General features: G+C 38.0%; 1 protein-coding gene across 16 annotated transcripts in view; it reads right to left on the bottom strand.

Moving 5' to 3' along the window:
• Positions 1-23,565, bottom strand: part of Trip12 (thyroid hormone receptor interactor 12) — a 133,140-nt gene that overhangs the window by 102,148 nt on the left and 7,427 nt on the right. For all 16 annotated transcript variants that reach the window (XM_052750565.1, XM_052750569.1, XM_052750571.1 and 13 more), the window contains exon 2: positions 5,713-5,859. In XM_052750565.1, the coding sequence (XP_052606525.1) occupies positions 5,713-5,810 (98 nt within the window). In that variant the 5' untranslated portion in view covers positions 5,811-5,859. The remainder of the gene's footprint in view (positions 1-5,712; positions 5,860-23,565) is intronic.

Raw genomic sequence — 23,565 nt, 5'->3', positions numbered from 1 at the left:
CTGGAGGTCTGTATAGATGGGCAGTGACAAGGAGGTCATGTGGTTGGGTTTACAACCAATGAGAAGGCAGAACAGAAAGTCTATATAAAGACAAAAACACAGGAAGTAGCTCACTTGCGGAGAGGTAGGACAGCAGCAGCAGTGAGGGTAAAGAAAGGGTTTCCTAGCTCTTAACTACTGCTCTGACCTCTTGGGCTTTTAACTCTGAATTTGGCTCTGTATTTCTTATTTAATAAGATTGTTCATCTACAGGATGGACTTAATTTTGATGACTTCCATACATTAAAACGACACATAGAACAAGAAAAATGTCTGTCAAGGTCAGTGAGTTAATAACCTTCCATGAAGAGCTACAATTTTAACAAGCATCTTTGAAATTAAGACAAAGGCCATCTAACAAGCAATGACAAAGCTGGACAATATAGAGCAAGATGTTCAACTCACAGCAATCAAAAAGGCTAATTTTTGCCAACAGCATCTTTTTTCTGCACTTTTAAAAAATAACTGCTTGGGGATAGAGTTATAGCTAAGTTGACAGAATGCTTTCCCAGCATTCACAAGGTCCTGGGTTCAATTGCCAGCACTGCATCTTCAGATACTCAGCTAATCAATACCAAGGACAACTCAACTACATGAGATCCTTTCTCAAATTAAATGAATAAGGCTATGCTCTATTAATTAGCATTTTGATAAATGGATGCACATAAAATAATAATAGGATTAGAAACTAAACCAATCTTGTTGGAAAAAAATATTCAGAAATTTAATAATTTGTTAATTCATATCCTTAGAATTTATAAATCTATTTTCAGGAATTAATACAAACAGAACCTCATTCAAATGTAATAAGCACATCCACTCTTTCATAGAATAAAAAATAAAAAACCTTCAGGAGGTGGGAAAGGGCACTAAACTCTCCAATCATGGGATTTCAAGTTAAAAATCATGTAGGCATTTCAAGTTCTTGTATATTCTCACTTACTACACTTACTGAAAGCAACTGGTCACTGTAGTCTATTATTCCTACTATAATTTTTATGCTGAAAATTCAGATATAAAAAAGGCAGTTATAAAGATACAGAACAGAACTACATACCATGGTTATCTAAGTGGTAAAACTAAAATGATCTTATTTTCCTGCAGCTCCCCATTTTACAGTCTCCATAGATACTTTATAATAAAAACAATACAGAGGAAATTAGCACTGATACAATCTTAAGCAAAATTGCTATAAAAGTTTTTTTAATCCCACCATTGCCCATTCAGAAAACACGTGAAAGCACACAGTACAATTAAAATGATACTGCATGGCCAAGAGGGAAGGGATAGCCTACAAATACCTGTGCTAGAAGTGGAAAATGCTAGAAGTATCCCTGAGAGCAAGCCAACAGAGAAGCAGTGGAAGGAAGTTTTTTTCCTAAGGAAGAAAAAGAGAACAGAAAAGAGAGGAACAGATCAGCTATCATCCAAAAACTCAGAGGAAAGAGAAAAAGAAAAATAATAGGAGCAAGATGTCTAGTTCATTACACACAGCAATGGAAGATGTTGAGAATAAAAGGGAACAATCAGAAGACACTTTTATTGTAGGAATGAATGCAAATTATTATTCTTTTAAAAAGGTAAAGGGACTGAAGTGATGGTTCTCAGTTAAGAACACTTGCTAGGTCATGCTAAGGACCCAGAATTTATTTCCCAAGTACCTACATGGAAGATCACAACTATCTGTAACTCTAGTTCTGACACCCTTTTCTGGCCACTTAGAGGAATACATTGTGGCACACATACATACATGCTAGGAAAAAAAACAAAAAACACTCAGACAAAAATAAAAATAAATCTTAAATTATTAACCAGAGCATGCTTGTAATCCCAGTATACAGAGGCTAAGGCAAGGGGATTCAAAGTGAGGCTGGCCTAAACTAAATAGAGAAGCCTTGCTGAGCAAGTGAAAAAGCAAATAATGAGAGGTAGAGTGAGCTTAAGAGGTATTCTTGATTTGGGAGGACAGGTTAACTGGAAGGAGACTACACAACACTGGCAGTTTAATCCTGTAGGAAAGAAAACAGCAAACCAAGACTGAAATTTAAATAAAAAGTCTAAGAGATAGCCAGGTGGTAGAGGAGCCAGGTGAGTTTCTGTAAGTTCAAGGCCAGGTCTACACAGAGAAACCCTGTCTTGAAAGGGGGAAAAAAAAAAAAAAAAAGACCAAGACCTGAATAGAGTCCCACTTTGGCAGTTCACAACCACCTGTAAAACTGAAGCTCTATGGGACCCAACCCTTCTTCTGTCCTCAATAAGCACATGTACACAAACACACACACACATAAAAATTCATCTTCAAACTACAACTGCAATTGCTTTTTCCCAATTAATCTTAATTCTCTACCTCACAAAACCACTGGAGAGGTTTTTTTCAAGATTAGATAAACGTTAGGAGAACATGGTAGCAAAAGTTAGTCTGGGCTTTGATGAGAACACTCTAGCTAAGATTCTCCTACCAGGAAAAGAACCAAGATGAGAAGGAGAAAAAGAAAAAAAAAGAATTAGACAAACAAGGCATATTTTCATTTTAAAAAAAAAAAGTTCTTTTTGGCCTAAAGCTGTTTGATTATGCTTATAGTTATACACATAAAAAATAGAAAATAAATCATTATTACAATGCACAGCTGAACACAGACATATTTCAAACAAGATGTATGTAGTGATACAAGAAATGATATGATGTTAAGCTTAGATAAGTAAATAGGACTTCTTATGTATTACTTCTATGAAGAGATTTTTCTTTGGAAATAGGAAGTCATGAACTTATTGTGTAATAGAAGATGATGATCCTGAACTTCCAATCCAGTTCACACAGTGCTGGGAATCCAACCCAAGGGTTTTTGCATGTTAGACAAGTACTATGTATAGACAATTCTGAAACAAAACAAAATATGCCAAGTATCTTTTTAAAAGACATGTTAAAGGCTGAAAAGTGTGAGAGCATCAGCTAGAAAGATGGCTTGGTCATTAAAAACAATGGCTGGGCCTCCAGACAAACCAGTACCCAATACTGGCTCCATCCCCTCTTCTGGCCTCCACGGGCATCAGGCATGCATGTAGTGCACAGCCACACGTGCAGGTAAAAGATTCATAAAAGTAATTTTTTTTTAAACTTAAATGTTTAAAAGAAAATTATGGAAGCTACATTTTACAGAAGTGAAGGAAAGTAAAGCTAAAACGAAGGCATAGCTAAACTCTTCGCATGTTTTCCACCATCTTTAGACATTTAGAATTTGTATTTTTTCCTTCAAAAGGAAGCACAGGATAGACTACCTTACGCTGAAGAGTTAAAAGCATTTGCTGCTCTTGAGAAGAGTCCCCAGCATTAAGATGAAGTGAAAATTTCTACCATATATCACAAGATTTACAACCACTTATAAATCCAACAACACCCTCTTCTCAACTCCAAGGGCACCTGCATATACTCATAGCAGACACATACATAAGCATTAACTTAAAGGCATAGATAGCTAGATAGGTAGATAAAAGGATATCTTAAAAATACATGTAGAACCCGGGAGATGGTGTGTCAGGTAAAAGTACTTAACACACAAATCTAGCAACCTGAGTTTGATTCCTACAATATGTGTAAGTGGATTTATTCCAAAGTTGTCCTCTCATCTATACACATAACATGTGTGCCCATACTCATAGATCATCCACATAGTAATGAACTATTTTCTTAATGTTTAAATTAAAATGTGCCATTCTACAATCTAGTGGAATTGCAATTATTGTATACTTATAAAATTATTTAAACCAATGCAACTGTAACACAAAAATTAGTAACTTCCATTTGTTTCTAGCTTTTGGGAAGATATGGGTGAGACAAGGTCTAGCTTTATATGCCCCTGAACTTGCCGCGTAACCTAAGACAGGATTAAATTTGGGGTCTTCCCTGCCTCCCTCCAGAGTACTGAGAATACAGAAATGAGTACCATGTCTAAACCAGCTCATTTGTAAACATGTCACCGTAAGAAACTGCTTGAAGTCTATAGAACACTAATATAGCACACAAATGGACAAAATATTGCTATAGTTAATAGAGCAATGCTCTTGACAGTTCATGTACTCAAAATGTACAGCTTCAGTTGTTCGAAAGACTTAACTTATATGAACATATAAACCCATGTACTTTCACAGTTTTAAAAAGACTGACAATATGCCAAGGTCAATAGAAACATTTTAAGTAGACTGTGGAATTAATACATTTTTATTTTACTTTTATATATTCCCTGTTCATAATTATACTGATAACTATACTTATTATCCATATCTCAAAACTGGGCATGGGGACCTATGTATTTTGTTACTACCTAAATTACAGTGGTGCTGAATGCTGAAGACTTTGAAATGTTCCATTTTCAACAATATGTGAATGAGCAGGGTGCAGTGTCACACGCCTCTAACCCCAACACTATGAAGGCAGAATTAGGCAGAGCTCTGTGTTTAAGGCCAGCCTGGTCTACAAAGTGAGTTTCAGGAGAGCCATAACTATACAGAGAAACCCTGTCTAGGGGGGAAAAAAACAACGAAGTCAATATGTGAATGACACAGATGTTAGGATTACATTCTCAAAAAGTAATACTATTCAAATTAATAAAAATGTATTTTTTTAGCCTTCGCCATAAAGGTAAGAACGGATGTTTCATATCCTCAATGTAACAAAGCACAACTCTCTAAGTGTGACACTAACTTTGAACATTACATTACATAAGATAACCAGCAACTCCAAGAAACAGACAGACCCACTTGAGAGGACTAAGGAACTAAGATTCCCCTGCAACCCTTACCTAAAGACTTGCAACTTCTACAGAAGAGAGAGAACTCACACACAAAGCTGTCCTGGTCCAAAGTCCATACCCATAACTACTTACAGTCAACATGACAAATTACAATTTATTATTTACATCTGACATTTCAATTTCTTTTTAATGATTTAAAAATATTATAAACATGACTAACTCAAACTGTTAATTTAAGTAATCATTCTAGAAGTAACTACAATTCACTGACTCACTTCAAGCTAACCACTGACATCACTAGATTACAGAACTATGCTTAACAAGTAGAGTTCTGAGTACTTCAACAGTGACAGACCATGCCTAAATCAGATCCATAATTTTACTTTCAAGAGACTTTATCTTACTCTTCACACTATTGTATATAAAACCATTCTGATAGAGACGAACAGCAGACGACAAAATCAGAGAGCTGCTATGCTAACAAAACATTTCACAGCCTCATTGTTCAGACAGTGTTCATATGGAGTCCACAGGTGAGACTAATCCACACCCCACCCACCCACAAACTGGTGTCAAAACCTAAATGAAACTTGCTTTCAATAAAATCATTCAGTCTTAAGAACCACAAAAATGGCTGAAAGACATGTTGCAACATGAGTCAGGCAAGTACAAAGGACAAACAAAACATGATATGCCTTATGCTAACAACCTTAAATTAGGGCTTCATATCAGTGACTGGGAACTGATTTTAGGAACCTAACTTATTCAGAGAAAGACTGAGAAATAACTTTAAATTCCAATTTTGTTCTACTTTGCTCAGAAATTAGGGAAATGGCCCATGTACAATGTTCCAGTCCTCATAATGAGGATGTTTTTGTTCATTTTTTATTCCCAACTCCTTTTCAGATTACCATGAAATACATACCTTCCTCCTATTGAGTCGTCTTGTGGTTGGGCCCCGGCAGTGTTCCTCTGTGAACGTCGCAGTGACCCCCCTGGATTGTTATTAGGCCGGTTGGACATTGGCACCTCTCTCTTGAAGGGACATACCCTTACTAGACACTACCATTCACTGTAAGATAAAAAGGAGGAAAAAAAGTCTAATTAGACACACACAATATAATAGAGAAGAAATGAGGCACAGCAAGCTGTACTACCTTATTATACTGTGTAACTTGACTATGAGAGTGCTATAAAAGATCAGAAAATTTTGGGCTGGAGTGATGGCTTAGTGGCTAAGAGCACTTGCTGCTCATCTAGAGGAATTGAGTTTGATTTCCAGTATCCACATTAGGCAACTCAAAACCACTTGGAACTCCAGTTCAATGGATCCACTGCCCTCATTTAGCCTCCTAAGGTGCAAGCATACATAATGTAGGGTCAGCAAAATGGCTCATCAGGTCAAAGTACTTTCTGCCAAGCCTGAGTTTGATCTCTGGGACCTACCATGTTGGAAGAAGAGAGTCAGTTGCCCTCTAACCTCAATTCATATGCACTCATGGACACACAGAAATAAACTTTTAAAATAATAAAAAGTAGCCTGGAGGTGGTGGCGCACGCCTTTAATTCCAGCACTCAGGAGGCAGAGGCAGGCAGATTTTGAGTTCCAGGCAAGCCTGGTCTACAGAGTGAGTTCCAGACAGTTAGGACTGTTAAAGAGAGAAACCCTGCCTTGAAAAAAAAAAAATTAATAGCAACATGTCATGCCTACTTTATGGTTCTGCTGTAACTAACAATGGAAACTAAAACTGCAGTATCTTAATAGTACCATGAAAGCAGTTCATTACAGTAAACTGAGCAATAGTCCCAGATCTTGCTGTGAAATCAGACTAAGCTTACAAAGTGGTAATTATGGTATAAAATGTTTCATAAAACAAGACAATATTTGGGACTGTAAGAAGGGCTCAGGGGTTAAGACCAGTTACTGTTCTTACTGTGGACCAGAATTTGACTCCCAACACTTGTCAGATAGTCAACAACTGTCCAGTGAATCCAACTCTCCTGGCCTTCAAAAGCACCTTTACTCAAATGTACATCTCCAAATGTAGACAGACACACACCTACCTACACAGAATTTTTTTAAAGCCTATACTTTAATCATAGAACAGTTTGTGTAAATAAATCCAAGTCGGGTATGGTAGCACACATCCTTCCAGTCCTGGTGAGGTAGAGGCAGATAGAGGAGGATCTCTGAATTTGAAGACTACATTATATACGAAGTTCCAGGCCAGTCAACACTACATAGTGAGAACTGTCTCAAAAAATAAATCATAAACCCAATCTTTCATTTTTGTTGTTTTTGAGACAGACTTGCTGTATACCGGGTTACTGGGATCCTATTTCCACTTGCATAGTACTATACAGAAATGAACCACCTCACAAAGTCCAATTTTTTTTAAAGTCTCCAAACTGGCAATCAATTCTTTCAGTACATCTATTTACAAGGGGAAGAAATCTTTACAGAAGCTGATGCCAAAAAGAATACAGATGAATCATAGCTAATCTTCTCCATTCCACCCTGGCCACTGCCAGATCATAACTAAATGTGTTGAATGGATTTTTTAGACCTTTTTTAACTATGATAGGAAAAAGTAGTTGAGTTTATAATTTGACCCAATTCCATACAAAAGAACTATTTATCCTTCCTTATTCTAAGCAAACTATCAAGAAGCATGATAGCTCATCCCAGCATTGAAGAGGCTGAGGTAGTAATGAGCATTATATCCAATGCAGCCTGGGCTATTTCATCAAGACACTGAATACAAGAAAGAAAAAAATTGTTGGGGGTTGGGAGGGAGTTATTATAAAGAATTTCAGCCCTTTCTTTGGCACATAGAAAATTATAATTTTAGGATATGATAGTACTTCCTAGTCAAATAGTTCAAAACATAAAAAGGAATAAAAGATTGCTAATACTTTCACAGAATTTTAAATCACAGAAATGCTATTTGATAGACTAGGGAACAAGCCTGTAATTTAGTAACCCTAATAATCTTGAGCAGCCCCAAAGCCAGTTCATATTACATTGACTCATGAAACACTACCACCTACTTAAGAAGCAACTTTCAAAACTGAAGGAAAGCTTTAGTATTTTTACAGTGAAGACTGAGAGACAGGAAGGGGGAGGGGGAGGGAGGGAGGATGGACAGAAACAGAGAGAGGGAGACAGAGAAAATGTGAACAAGTTACCATATCCTATGTAATGTCTAAAGGAGGTTTTCATTATGGATTTGACATTTAATGTGCATCTTCTTTGTCACACATCTCCCCCTTCTGTTTCATGCTTTTTGAGATAGGGCTCATTCAAATCACTATTGAGTGAAGCACAGCCTTGAACTCACCCTACTACCATTAGGTGACAGGAAAATACTGGAATTACACTATCATAAACAGTACTGGAGGTTGAAGTAAGGGCTCTGTGCATACTTAAGCACTCTACCAACTGAGCTGAGCCATAGCCTCATCTCCATTTTGTTTTTTGTTTGTTTGTTTTTTGTTTTTGAGACATGTAGCCCACAGGCTGTCTTCAAACTTGCTAGGTAACCGAGGAACTAATCTTGCTTCCTCCACTTCCTAAGTGCTGAGATAACAGACATGGATGGGCTCAGAGCCCATATGCTTTATTTTATGTATTAATGCATGCTTGTCTGTATACCACATACAGTGTGTGCTACCTGCAGAGGGTTAGATACCCTGGAATTGGAGGTTATAGATGGTTGTGGGCTGCCACATGGCAGCTGGGTACCAAACCAAACCCTAGATCCCCTGTAAGAGAAGCCAGTGTTCTTAGCTTCTGAGCCATCTCTCCAGCCAGGCATTATCAGTATCTTAAGCATGTGAGCTTCAAACTATGAAATTAAATATACTAATTTGGTATATGGCAAATTAAATATACTCATTTGGCACAATAGTATACTCATTTGGTTACAGTAACAGCAAAATTTAAATGTGCCAATGAGTCCTATACTACTACTATTAGAAAATTAAAGAACCGGGAAGAGGGCGGGAGAGGGGAGAACAAAGGAATCCGTGGCTGATAAGTAGAACTGAATTGTATTGCAAAATAATAAAAAAAAAAAAAAGAAAATTAAAGAACCACAGTAATAACAGCATGTGGATTTACAAGCCCAAATCCAGAAATGAAGCAACAAGCCAGAGAATAACCAAAGCATATGAGTAACTACACACAGCATAGGGAAAATTACTAAATCCTGTAAGAATAAGAACTAAAGGACAGTACAATGCAACAACTCCACAGGAAAATGAAACAGCCACCCTCACTTGTGACATGTCATTCTTGCTAAGAAAGAATGTCAAGGACTTAAAATAAACCTACCTTTAAAATAGGAATACGCCGGGCGGTGGTGGCGCACGCCTTTAATCCCAGCACTCGGGAGGCAGAGCCAGGCGGATCTCTGTGAGTTCGAGGCCAGCCTGGACTACCAAGTGAGTTCCAGGAAAGGCGCAAAGCTACACAGAGAAACCCTGTCTCAAAAAACCAAAAAAAAAAAAACAAAAAAAAAAAAAAAAAACAAAAAAAAAACAAAAAAAACAAAAAAAACAAAAAAAAAAAAACAAAATAAAATAGGAATACATAACCTTCAAGCTTCCTCTAAAAGAGAGAGAAGAGCTGAGAAATAAATACAAGTAGCCTTACAAAAAGCTTACTATTTTATTACTTCACTGGATTCACACTCCATAAAGACCTACAACTACCAGTAAATAAACAAACAGTACAAACACCAAAATAAAAGGTCCTTAATCTCCATAATCTCCATCTAAAATTCTCCATTAAATTGACAGACTACAGATGGTAAAATGGCTAAACTGATAAGAACAGCTAATGCCAATCATGTGGAACTACTTAAATATATTAGATTACTAATATAATGTAGCAGAAACAGAGAGGGAGGTGAGTTGTGAGGTGTGGGTTTTCTGACAAGTTGACTTCTCAATAGCAACAATTAAGCCAGAAGGTTATAAAGTTGTATTTTCTTCAGTATGGTAAAGTTAAATGTTAATAAAAAATACATCAAGGGGCTGGAGAGATGGCTCAGCCCTTATGAACACTTCCTGCTCTTATAGAGGACCCAGGTTCACTTCCTGGCATTCACATGGCAAACTGTAAACTCCAGTTCCAGGGATATGCCCTTCTCTGGCTTCCTGAGGCACTAAGCACACATATGGTGCACATATATACATACAGGCAAGCAAACACATATAAAATTAAAATACAAATAAAAAATATGTTGGTAAACTCACTTTTTGTATTTTCTATAAAATGTGAAAAGTACACACTTGCCAGGATAGTAACTCATATCTCTGATCCCAACACTCTGGTACCAGGCCAGCCAGATATACAAGGTTTCAAATACGCCTACGTTACACAGTAAACCCATTTTAAATAAATATAAAGGTATAGATGTTATTACTCGCACTATTTTAATTTCTTTTTTTGTTTATTTGGTTTTCTTTTTGTTTCTTCAAGACAGGGTTTCTCTGTATGGCTTTGCACCTTTCCTGGATCTCACTCTGTAGACCAGGCTGGCCTTGAACTCAGAGATCCGCCTAGCTCTGCCTCCCGAGTGCTGGGATTAAAGGCATGTGCAACCACCGCCCGGTCTATTTTAGTTTCTAACAGAGAGAGACAAAGACTAGATTTTCTCTATTAAAAATAATAAAATTCAAAAAAAGGCAATAAGCCAGAAAGAAAAACATGGTAAAACTTCATCTCTAGTCATCAGATAGGATTTTTAAATGTTCTGAGACAAATCTAAAGAACAAGTATACTGAAAGATGGAAAATATGCAAAGACTAGACAAAGCTAGTGTTGCAACATTACTTTCAAAAAAGATACGACTTTTTAAAATAGCAAAGGCAGTAAAAAAAAAGTATAGTATGTTGATATAAGGGTGGATAAATCACATCTCATTAAAAATTATTCTAGTTCTACAGATTATGTTAAGAGCTACCCCTAATGTAAACTATGGACTCTGGAAACTAATGTACAATCAGGGTGGCTTGTGGGGCTATGTATCTGTGAAGGTTTAGATTACTTAGAAAACTTCTGTACCTTCACTTTAATTGTTCTATGAACTAAATTTGCTCTGAAATTGAAGTTTTCATTATTTTATGCGTATGATTGTTTTGCCTATGTGTATGAACATGCACCGTATTCCTGCCTGGTGTTCAGAAAGTACAGGTAATGAAGTTGGATCCCCTGGAACTAGAATTACAGTTAGGAGGCACCATGTGGGTGCTGGGAATCGAACAAGAAAAGGACAAACGAAACTATCAAGCCACAGTGTACAGGATAACAATGCACAGATTTCCTATCCTATTTCTTACTATCTAACCCTAAAATCCCAGATTACTAAGAACAAGTATTACTCACTTAACAGCTCATCCACACTTCAGTATCTACAATTAAAGTTAGGTTGGAAGGCTAGTGTCTTGACTCCAGGACAACTGTTAACATGACTTCTTTTTTTAAACACCATTTCACACTGTAATCTAGGGTGGCCCTGAACTCTTTGCTATCCTGTTTTGGCCTACTCAGTGTTGGAATTACAGGTGTGAATTACCACCACTACCTGCTTACACTGACCTTTAACAGGTTAGGTCTTTATTCAAATTCATCCTGGGGCTTTCCCTTGTTCAATGCCACATACACCCATATGTGAGTAGTAATACATAACCTATTAGGAAGGTAAGACTTTCTCTCTAAGAAAAGACAGTAGTGTTCAGAGTTTCCAGGTCAGCCATAGAGATGAGACCCTGCCCACCTTCCCCTCACCATCACCCTCAAAAATATAATGTATTAGCATCCTTTTCTCACTATTTACCAAATTAACAATATTATAAACAATTCTAAGGCTGAACAAACCAGTAACAACATTCCTAAGATCAATCATTCCTTCTCTACAATAGAAAAATAGTTCTATATAACAAGAAGCACAGACAGAAACAGAAGTAACTTCCACACTTCCAAACTGTAAAATTAAAAAACAAGCCAGGTTTGGAACACACCTTTAATCCCAGGGCTCAGGAGGCAGAGGCAGGCAGATCTGAGTTTGAGGTCAGCATGGTATACAAACAAGTTCCAGGACAGCCAGGGCTACACAGAGAAACCCTGTGGGGGAGGCAACAAAAACGAAAGTCAGGACATTTAAGTCTCTCCTAGGAGTGTGCTCGTTTATAAAAACCAAGAATGAGTTTCAAGTGATAGAAGATTTACCCCTGTGCTTTGTAGAGACATAAGCTATGGCCCGAGCCCTCTTAAGACAATTGAAAGTGAGATGGAAAGACTGTGATTGACATTAGAATCTTCAGGAGGGAGGTTCACAGGAGGCCTTTATAAATCTCCACACAACACAGTCTATTATTATCGCTAGAGTGAAGAGAGAGCCTAATAATAGGGAAAGCTGGGCATAGCCATTCATGCCTTAAATCCCAACACTCAGATCTGTAAATTCAAGGGCAGCCTGGTCTACATAGCAAATTCCAGGCCAGCTAGGGCTACACAGTGCGACCCTGTCTCAACCCCATCCTCCTCCTCCAACCACACACACACACACACACACACACACACACACACACACACACACACACACAAACCACCAAATGCTATTAAGGATGTAGGGGAAAAGGAACTGTTTTAGAGGAATGTAAATTGCATAGCCACTATGGAAATCAGTGTGGAGGCTCCTCAAAGAACTAAAAACAGAATGATCTTGTTATTTCTTACTGGACAAGATGGCCTTGGCAATTCTGCTGTTTCTCAGCAGTTTGTTAAGTGTGTAGTATACTCAGGTGATCCTAACCTCTGTTTGAGGGAAATCTCCTAAATTTCCCATGTACACACGATTTGAGTTCTGGCCAAGTTACATGGCTGTTATCTGGCCCAACTATCACACTCTTAAGTATATAACCATAAGGGTTTCAAGTCAGCATACCACATAAATACTTGCACATCCATTTTTTACTGCTGTGATATTCAAAATAGCCAGGAAATATAGCTAGCCTAGGTGTGTCCATTACAGTGAATGAATAAACACAATATGATACACAAGCTAAATGGAATTTTATATATCCATAAAGAAAAATGAAATCATAACATTTACAGGAATGTATGCATTGTGAAATAAGACTCAGTAAAAGACAAATACCACATGTTTTCTCTCATATACAAAAGCAAAATTAAAATAGATATTTATATGTATGTTTGTAGGCCACAAAACTAGAAAAGTAGTGGAGAAAAAAGATCTAAAGGGAGGTGGGAAACAGTAATGTGGAACATATGCATTGGAAAGCAAGAGGAACAAATAGAATAAGGGAAGAGGCATGGGAGAGGGCAATGGTGAGGGAAATGAATAAGAACAAAGCAGTGACACATGTGTATGAAGATGGCATTATGAAACATTACTTTTATATTAACCTTAAATTTAAAAAAAAAGTTTAAGTCAGCTTAGATTAAAGAAAAACAGAATACCCAGAGCATAGGGAGTACTATTACAAAATAGTAGTACAAGTCCTGAGCAAGGCAATACAACTGCCAGGGAAAGAATACATACATCCTGGAGTAAAGGTTTTCTCCAGGAGGAAAAAATAAAAAGGGGGAGTGTGTCTGGAATATGAGGCTGAGAACTTTTAGATAGGAAGGAACAATTTCAGGAAGACCTAAATAAATGAATAGCAAATAGATGGTAAATGCTCTGAAGAAAGTCTGAAGCTTCCTTAACATAGAGGACAACCCAACACAATTATATAAGGCACGCTCTTCCCAAGAAGTTCCACTCCAATGCACTAAAGGCTTTAAGTCAAAATACCCCATATAAACCTGCAAGTATGTGAAAAGATACAAGTCCTTATTTAAGCTCTGAGTAGGTGGTGGTGTAGCTAAAGTGGCAGAGTACTTGTCTAGCATGTCTTAGAAGATCAATCACTAGCAAATCATACACACACCAACACAAATTAACTACTAATTCTTACTTTAAAGGGGGGGGGTTAGCCATTAAAGGCTAAGATCAAAACAAAGCAAAAAAAGCTAAAGGTAGTTCAATGATAGAATGAGTGGTATTCAACACCTACACCCACGTCCACAACAAAAAAAAAAAAAAAAAAAAAAAAAAAAAACTTTTACCTCTTAAGTAAGGACTTTTACAATCTTGGAACAGTAAAACAGAGTTTTTTAATTGCTCCTGTCTCTAAGTTTGGTTCTTCAGTAAAAATGTGCCATCTTCCCTAAGTATCTATCCAGTCCTGGCAAGAAAGTAGCACATTTTCTAAGGCACTTGAGAGGAAGTGCCTTTTCTTAGGCAGTTCATACTGGTAGGAGGTACATACAACACAATTTTTTTTTTTTAAAGTTTATTTAAGGCAGGGTATCCCAGATGTGGTTTGAACTTACTACATGGCTGAGGATGGCCTTTGAAGTTCTGATTGTTATCTTTACCTGTCTGGTGAAGTGCATACAGATATGCACCAGTTTATGTGGTAAAGAATCAGCAAAGGTGTTTGTGTATGCCTAGTAGACACTCAACCACCTGAGATTCATCCCTAGGCCCCACCCACACCACACCCATCTACCTTAACAATACAGGCTACCTCCAAACTCACAATCATCCTTCCTCTATCTCCAGAAACTTGTTCTAAGATGCATACTGTCAGGCTGGAGAGATGGCTCAGAGGTTAAGAGTACCCACTGCTCTTCAAGAGGTCCTGAGTTCAATTCCCAGCACCCACATGGTGGCTCACAACCATCTGTAATGAGATCTGGCGCCCTCTTCTGTGTACATAAAATAAATCTTTAAGATGCATACTGTCACAACAAAACTGTCACTTTTATAACAACTAAATGTGAGTACAGGTTTGTTTTAATAGATGAAAAACATTCTAAAATCAGATAGTGGCTTCTAATCTCAGTGCTAGGGAGGCAAAGGCAAAAAATTCTATGAGGCCTGATCTACAAAGTGAGATACTGCCTCTAAAAATAAAAATTAGAAAGTGATGATATGGTAGTATAATTTAAACTACATGAAAACACTACTCTTAAGTAGATAAGCCTTATGGCATATTAATTAAATCTCAGTGATAACATTTTTAAAATATTTTAGAACCGGCAAAGATGGTAAAGGACAACTGCTGCCAAGGCTGACCATCTGAGTTCAATGCCTTAAGAACCACAAGGTGAGACCCCATCCTCAAATTATCTCCAGAAAACCCATCCTTGTCTGACCACACACACACACACACACACACACACACACACACACAAAATCAAGTTTGTTTTTTTTGGTTTTTTTTTTTTTCGAGCAGGGTTTCACTCTGTAGCCCTGGCTGTCCTGTAACTTGCTCTATGAACCAGGCTGGCCTGAAACTCAGAGATACACCAGCCTCTGCCTCCCAAGTGCTGGGATCAAAGGTGTGTACCACCACCGCCTGGCCGTGGACATTTTATTCTTAAATTGTTTCTGCTTCCTGAAGTATTCCATTGCATCAGGAGGAAAGTCTTGGATGTTTTATTATATTTGGGGAGCCAAACCCTTCCTCAGGTATTGAAAGGTACCATAAAAAAAATGACATTTACTTTGTGATTCAAGGAATCAAATTAAGGGCCTCAGGAATTCTAGACAAGTATAGGACCATCACCAGTCCTAGACTTTTCTTTGAAACAGGATTTAACCAGCCCAGATTGGCCTCCATTTTGCTGTCCTTCCTCCACCTCCCAAATTACCAGTCTCTCAATTTACCACTTAACTTTGCTTCTCAAGTAACAAGCTAAATAATCACCTTTAAGAATGAAAAACTAGCTGGGCGGCGGTGGTGGCACACGCCTTTAATCCCAGCACTCGGGAGGCAGAGGCAGGTAGATCTTTGTGAGTTCGAGGCCAGCCTGGTCTACAGAGCGAGATCCAGGAAAGGCACAAAGCTACACGGAGAAACCCTGTCTCAAAAAAAAAAAAAAGAAAGAAAAACTAGCCGGTCGGTGTAGTTCTGTAAACCAGGCTGGCCTCAAACTCAGAGATCCAGATGCCTCTCAAGTGCTGAAATTAAAGGCATGTACCACCACCACCCAGCCTAAGAAAAACTCTTAACACTCAACCCTTAAGTGAGTATAAGAGAAATTCAACTTCTCAAACTGTATTTTCAGATGTAAAGAAAAATCTATCCTATCAGTAAGAATGGTTACTAGCTAGCAATAATAGCTAACTAATCAAGCATTTATCTTGTTACTGGCATTATTCTAACTCCTATGCATACATTAATCCTCATAATACTCAGGATATAGGTGCTGTTATTCCATTTTTTTTTAAGGGGAAATTGAAGCCAAAAAAGTGGCCTACCCAAAGTTATGTGGCTAATAGTTTAAGAGCCAGGATTTAAACTGATTCCCAGCCTTGGCTCTTAACCACTACTTAAATTCCTTTATAACTGGGACATTATTACATTAACTTCCCAAGACTCCGCAGTCTATGAACTCTACCATACTCCAAGTAGGGAACCAAAGGGAAGGATTGAAAAGCTGAAAAGAACTTAGCTGCTGTTGCTGATATTATTACTTAAAGCCTCTCCTACACGTGTTTTATTGTGTGTATATATATACACATATATACACACATATATATGTATGTATATATGTATATGTGTGTATGTATATATGTATATGTAGTATAGTCTTAAAAGGTTCTGGGTTAGTCAAGACTGTGAAAGCTTAATGAAGTAAGAGTTCCCCGGAACTGTGAAAAACAAAATAAGCAAGCTAAGCTAAGCTTCAATTTTTCAGCTAATTCAAAATACTCCAATGATGGACTAGTATCTTCTATCAATTCCTTTCACTTCTAATTTCTCCAAATTTTTAGGAACGAGGAAGGGAGTTAGCATGGCCTAAAGTACAAGCAGTGATGAAAGGTAATAGTAGCTGGTTAGAGGCAAGAGCAGATTTTCTTACACTGCACAGCCAAAGCTGAAATTCCCCAAGTCTTAGCTCATAGCAGCAACTGGAAGGCAAAATTAAAAAGGCAAGGCAAAGAACAGCAAAAAGATAGAGACGCAGTCTATATTTAACACTCTAATTTTCTAAAAAGTATTTTGAAATCAAATGTGTTCCATTCCATTAGCAAGCTGATCTGTTCTAAGTTAAAGTTACTTAAACTTCTCAAAATTCAACTGAATTATTGCCATCTACTAAGGAAAAGACAAACACATATGGATGTAGTATAGGGGAGGATGGATCATGCAGAAATTCCATGAGACTAAGCCACTTCCCCTATGTAGCTAAAAGAACGGAAATAAATACCTCACAAAAGAAAAGCCTGAAACTGCATATTCCTTGTGCAGGGAGGCTCCTGATTCTTATATCAGCAAAATATATACTTTACACATTTTTATCCTAAAGTTCACACAAACGTATAAAAGGTGGACTACGCAGTCTTCCTAACTCCACAAAAATGTTAGCTTAAGAATGATGTTGAGGCCAGGCAGTGGTGGCACATATCTTTAAACCCAACACTCAGGAGACAGAAGCAGGCAGATCTCCGAGTTCGAGGCCAGCCTGGTCTACAGAGTGAATTCCAGACAGCCAGGGCTGTTATACAGAGAAACCCTGTGTCAAAGAAAACAAAAACTAAGAAAATGCACAATGTCAAACTATGAAATTACACTAACAGCATCTTTGCTATTTCAACTCAAACCAGGTCCAGTGTGTTGGCATACACTTTGAATCCCAGAACTCTGGAGGCAGAGGTAAGCAGGCAGTTTTCTAGGACTTTGGAGCCAGCTTGATCTATATATATAGTGAGTTCCAGGGCAGCCAAAGCTACATGATGAGAACCTCAAAAAATAAAACAATTTTTAACCAACCTGTAATTAGCAGAGTCTACAAGAATACAGTAGACAACAAGAGATCACAGCACTCAAGCTTAGAAGGATGGTGAGTTCAAGGCTAGTCTGGGATATATAGTAAGACCTTGTCACCATAATCAAAAATATTCAGCCGGGTGGTGATGGCGCAAGCCTTTAATCCCAGCACTTAGGAGGCAGAGCCAGGTGGATCTCTTTAAGTTCGAGGACAGCCTGGGCTACAGAGTGAGTTCCAGGAAAGGCACAAAGCTACACAGAGAAACCCTGTCTCGAAAAACCAAAAACAAAACAAAACAAAAAATATTCTAGAATTCAAGAGGCTGAAGCAAGAGGATCAACTTTTGAAAACAGCAGTCTGTGCCTTTCTTTCCAAAAACCCACTCCTGAGCCAGCCTCCAATTCGGAGGGATCCTTCTGCCTCTGTCTCCCGATGCTGGGATTACAGGCACTGGTTACTACCACATGCCTTGGCTTCAGTTTTAATAGGCACAATTTAAATTGCTTCTGTTTAAAAAATCCTGTTGTAAGGTTTTTACATTGTTCCAGGATGGCCTAGACAACACAGCCAAGAAAAGCTAGGGTCTGAATTTTGTGTTTAATAAAATTGCTGGAAGCCAGGTGGCAATGGAGCACACCTTTTATTCCCAGCACTAGGGAAGAAACAGCAGATGGATCCCTGAATTTGAGACCAGCCTGGTATACAGAGCAAGTTCCAGGACAGCCAGGACTACAGAGAGATAAACCCTGTCTCAAAACAAAAAAGAAAACTGTTGAAGCACCTTCATTATACAAAAATATCAGGAGCAATGAATATACATCTGCAGGCTGGGAGTGTCTCATAGTGGGAGAATGCTCACTTAACACTATTACTGAGGCCACAGAAGAAAAATATACAACAAAAACCCCTTACTCAAAGTGTACCTTATTTCAAGGAGTTCAAACTTATAAAAATAGAGCACAATATTTAATACAGTATGAAACCAAAGTGGCATGAGATTCAGACCTGTGTTAAATAAAGCTACAACTTCATGGATGGACTTGAGAATAGGTACAGAAGAATGTTTAATGGTGTCACTGTGGCTAGGCTACAGTGGTAAGGTTAATGATAAGGAAACCTGAATGACATTATTACAGTAATTCTGAGAGAGAAACTATGTTGTCCAGACTTGCTCAAACCCACAATCCTCCTCCCTTTAGTTTCCTGAGTGCTGGGACAAAGGCATGGGCCTTTGTCATTACTGCCTTTACTGTAATCTTCAGTGGGAGATAAATAAATTTGATATACTGTAGAGAAATGGTTCAGAGCATTTGCTGCTCTTGAAGAAGACCAGAGCTCATCCTAGCACTCACACTGAGCAGCTTTCAACCACCTGTAACTAGCTCCAAGGGATCTCACACTAGCCTCTGTAAGCACACCTATGTATGTGCACGTACACACACATAAAAACAAATCTTTAAAGACATCCTTAACACATTAACTATATTAAATTATCATTAACCTCTGAAATAAAAAATAACATGCAAATATTAATTTATAAATGAACTGAAAAGGGGGTGGGGGGGGCTAGAGATGGCTCATTGGTGAAGAGCCCTGGCTGCTCTTCCAGACAGCCACAGTTCTGTTCCCAGAACATACAAGGTAGCTCACAACTGTCTGTAACTCCAGTTCCAGGGGATCTGACACCCTCTTCTAACTTCCATGGGCACCAGGCATGTACATAGTGTGTATACATAGAGGCAAAACACTCAAACATAAATAAATCTTCAACAATTTTTAAATGAACTGCAAAGAAAAATAAAACTGCTGTTGGACTTTATTATTTTTATGAACTTGCTTCCCTTACTAAGACACTGAATTTTGTGCTAAATTTTGGCAACGATAAACACAATGAAGGTATATCTGGAACAGGTGGTACCTATCTTTAGCCACGGCTATTCCTGAGCCTGAGTTAGAAGGATCCCTTCAAATTATAAATGAGCCCAGACAGAGTAACATAGTAAGAACCATCTCAAAGTGGGCAGAAAAAGCCCTAAAAACAACATTTCTTGTTTACTTTCTGAGTACCAAACAGCATTAAATGTTTCATAAAATAAGAAAGAGTTAACTCCCATCAGTCCCTTCGTTCAATCACAGATGTCCTTTGGTGGAAGCCGTCTTAGGATATTTGATTACCATTTATTCAGATTTTTTTTTGGTTATTATTCTGAGTACTGCTTAAGACCTAATGCCTGATTTTTGTTATTGTTCACTCAGTAATTTTTAAGTTATTATAGAAAAAAATTTTGTTAAGCATAGTACAGTTAAAAAAATACTACTTCCTCAAGGGCTAGTGAAGGCAGATCATTTAGATAATAAGACTTGCCTGGCATGTGTGAAAAAATCTAGGTTCCATTCTCTCAAAAAAAAAAAAAAAAAAAAAAAAACGTGTATCTTTCTGGAGCTAGACAGACATCTCAGTGGTTAAGAGCACTTGCTGCTCTTCAGTTCCTGATACCCATATCAGGTGACTCACAACTGTCTGGTGTAACTTCAACTCCAGGAGATCCAATACCCTCTCTTCTAGCCTCTACAGTAATCCATACACATGAGGCACACAGATATATCCAATATACATAAAAAAATAATTTTTTAAAAAATTATAGCTTAGAATACAAATTAATTCTACCCAGTTTAATATTAAATTTTTTAAAGTATCTGCCTAGCATTCTGGTTGATGCCATAGGTATTTTTTAAGGTTACTATGCTTTAATTATGAGCATGTGTAATCTTTGGATATGTACACTGAGTACAGATGACCCACTCAGTCTATTAAGATGATCAAGGCTAGCCTGGTCTACAGAGCAAGTTCCACGACAGCCAGGGCTACACAAAGAAACTAAGGGGGGGGGGGGGGGAGAGAGCCTTGGAAGTACAGGAGCTGGAGTTATAGGCATAAGCCACATGAAATGGGTGCTAGTGTTATGGAATAATCTTTTTGTACACTATGAAAATGTGCCATTCTGATTGGTTTAATAAAAAGCTGAACAGCCAATAGGTAGGCAAGATTTTCAGGTACACAGGATGCTGGGAGGAAGAAGGGAGGAGTAGCCAGACAGAGAGGGAGGAAACAGCATGGGCAGTACAAAGTAAAGGTAGTAAAGCCATGAGACAAAAAGTACATTGATAAACAAAAATGGGTTATTTTAAGTTGTAAGAGCTAGTTAGTAACAAGTCAAGCTATGGACTGAGCTTTCACAGTTAGTAAGAAGCCTCCAAATAGTTATTTGGGAACAGGTTGGTGGGACAGAAAAATCTGCCTACATGCTAGGAACTGAATCGGGTCCTCTAGAACAAGAGTCCTTAACCAATACGCAGGAAGAACAGGAGCTCTTAACCAATGAGCCACCACTTCAACCACTCACAAATTACTATTCTTTTACTTTTCATTTGTCTTTCAGGCTGGGCATAGAAATAGAACCCAGAACCTACTGAGCCACACCTCCAGCCCACCTGTTCATCTTAATAAAAGTGAATAAAACAAGAGGATTTTATCTTATTTACTTTGGTTTGTTTGGGCTAGAGATAGTTCAGACATTAAAAGCACTGCTCCCCTTCCAGAGTACAAGGTTTGATTCCTAGCAGCTCCATGGTAGCTCACAATTGTTTGCTGATCTACAGTTCCAGGGACACAAGACAAAACATACATACACCTATACACATTAATTTTTTTTAAAAAGAGTCTCTCTCTGTAGCATAAATTGCCCTCAAACTGATTATATAGTCCAGACTAACTCTGAATTTGCAACAATTCTCCTGTAAAAATGCTGGAATTACTGACATAAACCTCTTGCAAAAAAAAAAAAAAAAAAAAAAAACCATGTCTTTAGAATACCTATAAACTGCTGCTCATGATAAATACTGTATTCCAGCCAGGCAGTGGTGGCATACACCTTTAAATGCCAGCACGGGAGGCAGAGGCAGATGGATCTCTAGGTCAGCCTAGTCTACAAAGTGAGTTCCAGAACATCAGACAGCCTGGGCTACACAGAGAAACCTGTCTTGGGGAAAAGGAAGGAAGAAGGGGGGGGGGGGGGGCAAGAAGGGGAAAGAGAGAGAATACTGTATTCCTATATAATTTTTTTTCATTTGGGGAAGAGTTTGGAGTGCTGATAATTAAACCTAGACCTTTACATGTACTAAGTACACTTTCTGCCAGACATGACCAAACAACTCCTGTGTCAACTATATGAAACACAACAAAACTCCAAGAACACAGATTGTTTTCAGTGCTTTTCATATTCCTCCAATAATGTTGGCAAACAGAATGCAATGGATATGTATTGGTAAATTGCCATCTACTTAAAAAAAAATACAAGCTACTAACATTAAATCTGCATCAATTTACCAAAGTTGTCTTGTGCCTTAACAATTCCTTAATAGTGAGCTCAGGATGTAGTTCAATTGGTAAAATACTTTACCCAGCATACACAAAACCCTGAGAATTCACTCTCCAGCAGTAAATTTCAGATGGGCTGTGAGAACTGACTTTGGGTTTCCAGACCATCAGATGTTTACCATCATAAGGCCTTCAAACTGGGTTCATCTTAAGGCAGCACAAGGTACTCTTATTTATTTAGAGTACCACCCACAGTACAGTGAACAGGAATTTAAGTCAGGATAGAACTCACCAGCTATGACAGCAAAGAGATGATTAAGTATACACGGAAATGCTCTAACTCAAGTCTTGAAGGCTCATTTATAGATACTTCAGTGTTATGGAATATTACTTTAAACTATGTTAAAGGTGTGTTACATTTGTTTATGCTGCATTTGTTTAATTACGTAAAAATGTGTTGCTGTTTTCACCTTGCCTACCTAAGGTACCTGACTGGTCTAATAAAAAGCTGAATGGCCCTAGGCAGACAGAATAATTAGGAGAAAAAAATCTAGGCTAGAGAAGAGAAGAGAGAACAAAGGAGAAAGAGGGAGACTCCTAGGGTCAGACAGACAGACACAGAATAGGACATACATAATGAAAAAAAGGTAAACAAACGTAGAGACAAACGTAGAATGAAGAGAAACAGGTTAAGTTATAAGAGCTAGCAAGAAATAAGCCTAAGCTAAGGCCGAGCATTCATAACTACTAAGTCTCCGTGTCATGATTTGGGAGCTGTTGATGACCCCAAAGAGGGTCTATTACACTTCAGTTTATAAATAGCCTTAAAAATCCCTGTATGGCTGGGTGTGGTAGCTCAGGCTTTTAATCACAGCACTTGGGAGAAGGAGCCAGGCGGATCTCTGTGAGTTTGAGGCTCACCTGGGCTACAGTAGAGTGAGTTCCAGGAAAGGCACAAAGCTACACAGAGAAACCCTGTCTAGAAAAAAAAAGAAAGAAAGAAAGAAAATCCATGTATGTCAACAACACCATATTTACAGAAATAAATGAATCCTTCTAAAAAGAAACAAACTAAAATGATGAGTTAATATAAATTGGTGTGGGAAACTAAGCTTTTGCAATATATCAAAACATTACTGTAGCTTTAAATGATAACTATTAGGCTTGTCCTAGTGGTACCACAACTGTAGTGTCTGCTACACAAGAGGATGAGAACACCTCAGTTACATGGCAAGAACATTTCAAAAATAAAAGCTAACTTTTATTATTTGTACACAAATAATGGACAATTAAAGAATAATACGCAACTGCCCAGGATCCCTACTCCCTACCCCCACAGGGTTTCACAGTGTAGCCCTGGTTATCCTGGAATTTGCTCTGTAGAACAGGCCTGGAACTCAGAGATGAGCCTGCCTCTGCCTCCTGAGTAACAGGATTAAAGAATTAAAGGCAAGCCGGGGGGTGGTGAGATTGCTTTAGCTATATAATAAGACCTTGTCTCCAAAGAAAATCCTTTCAATTTAACAAGGCATACAATTATT

The sequence above is a fragment of the Peromyscus californicus genome, unplaced genomic scaffold (assembly GCF_007827085.1).
Source record: "Peromyscus californicus insignis strain IS unplaced genomic scaffold, ASM782708v3 Scaffold_21__1_contigs__length_65335640, whole genome shotgun sequence".
Taxonomy (NCBI): domain Eukaryota; kingdom Metazoa; phylum Chordata; class Mammalia; order Rodentia; family Cricetidae; genus Peromyscus; species Peromyscus californicus.
This window is presented reverse-complemented; position numbering and strand designations above follow the sequence as displayed.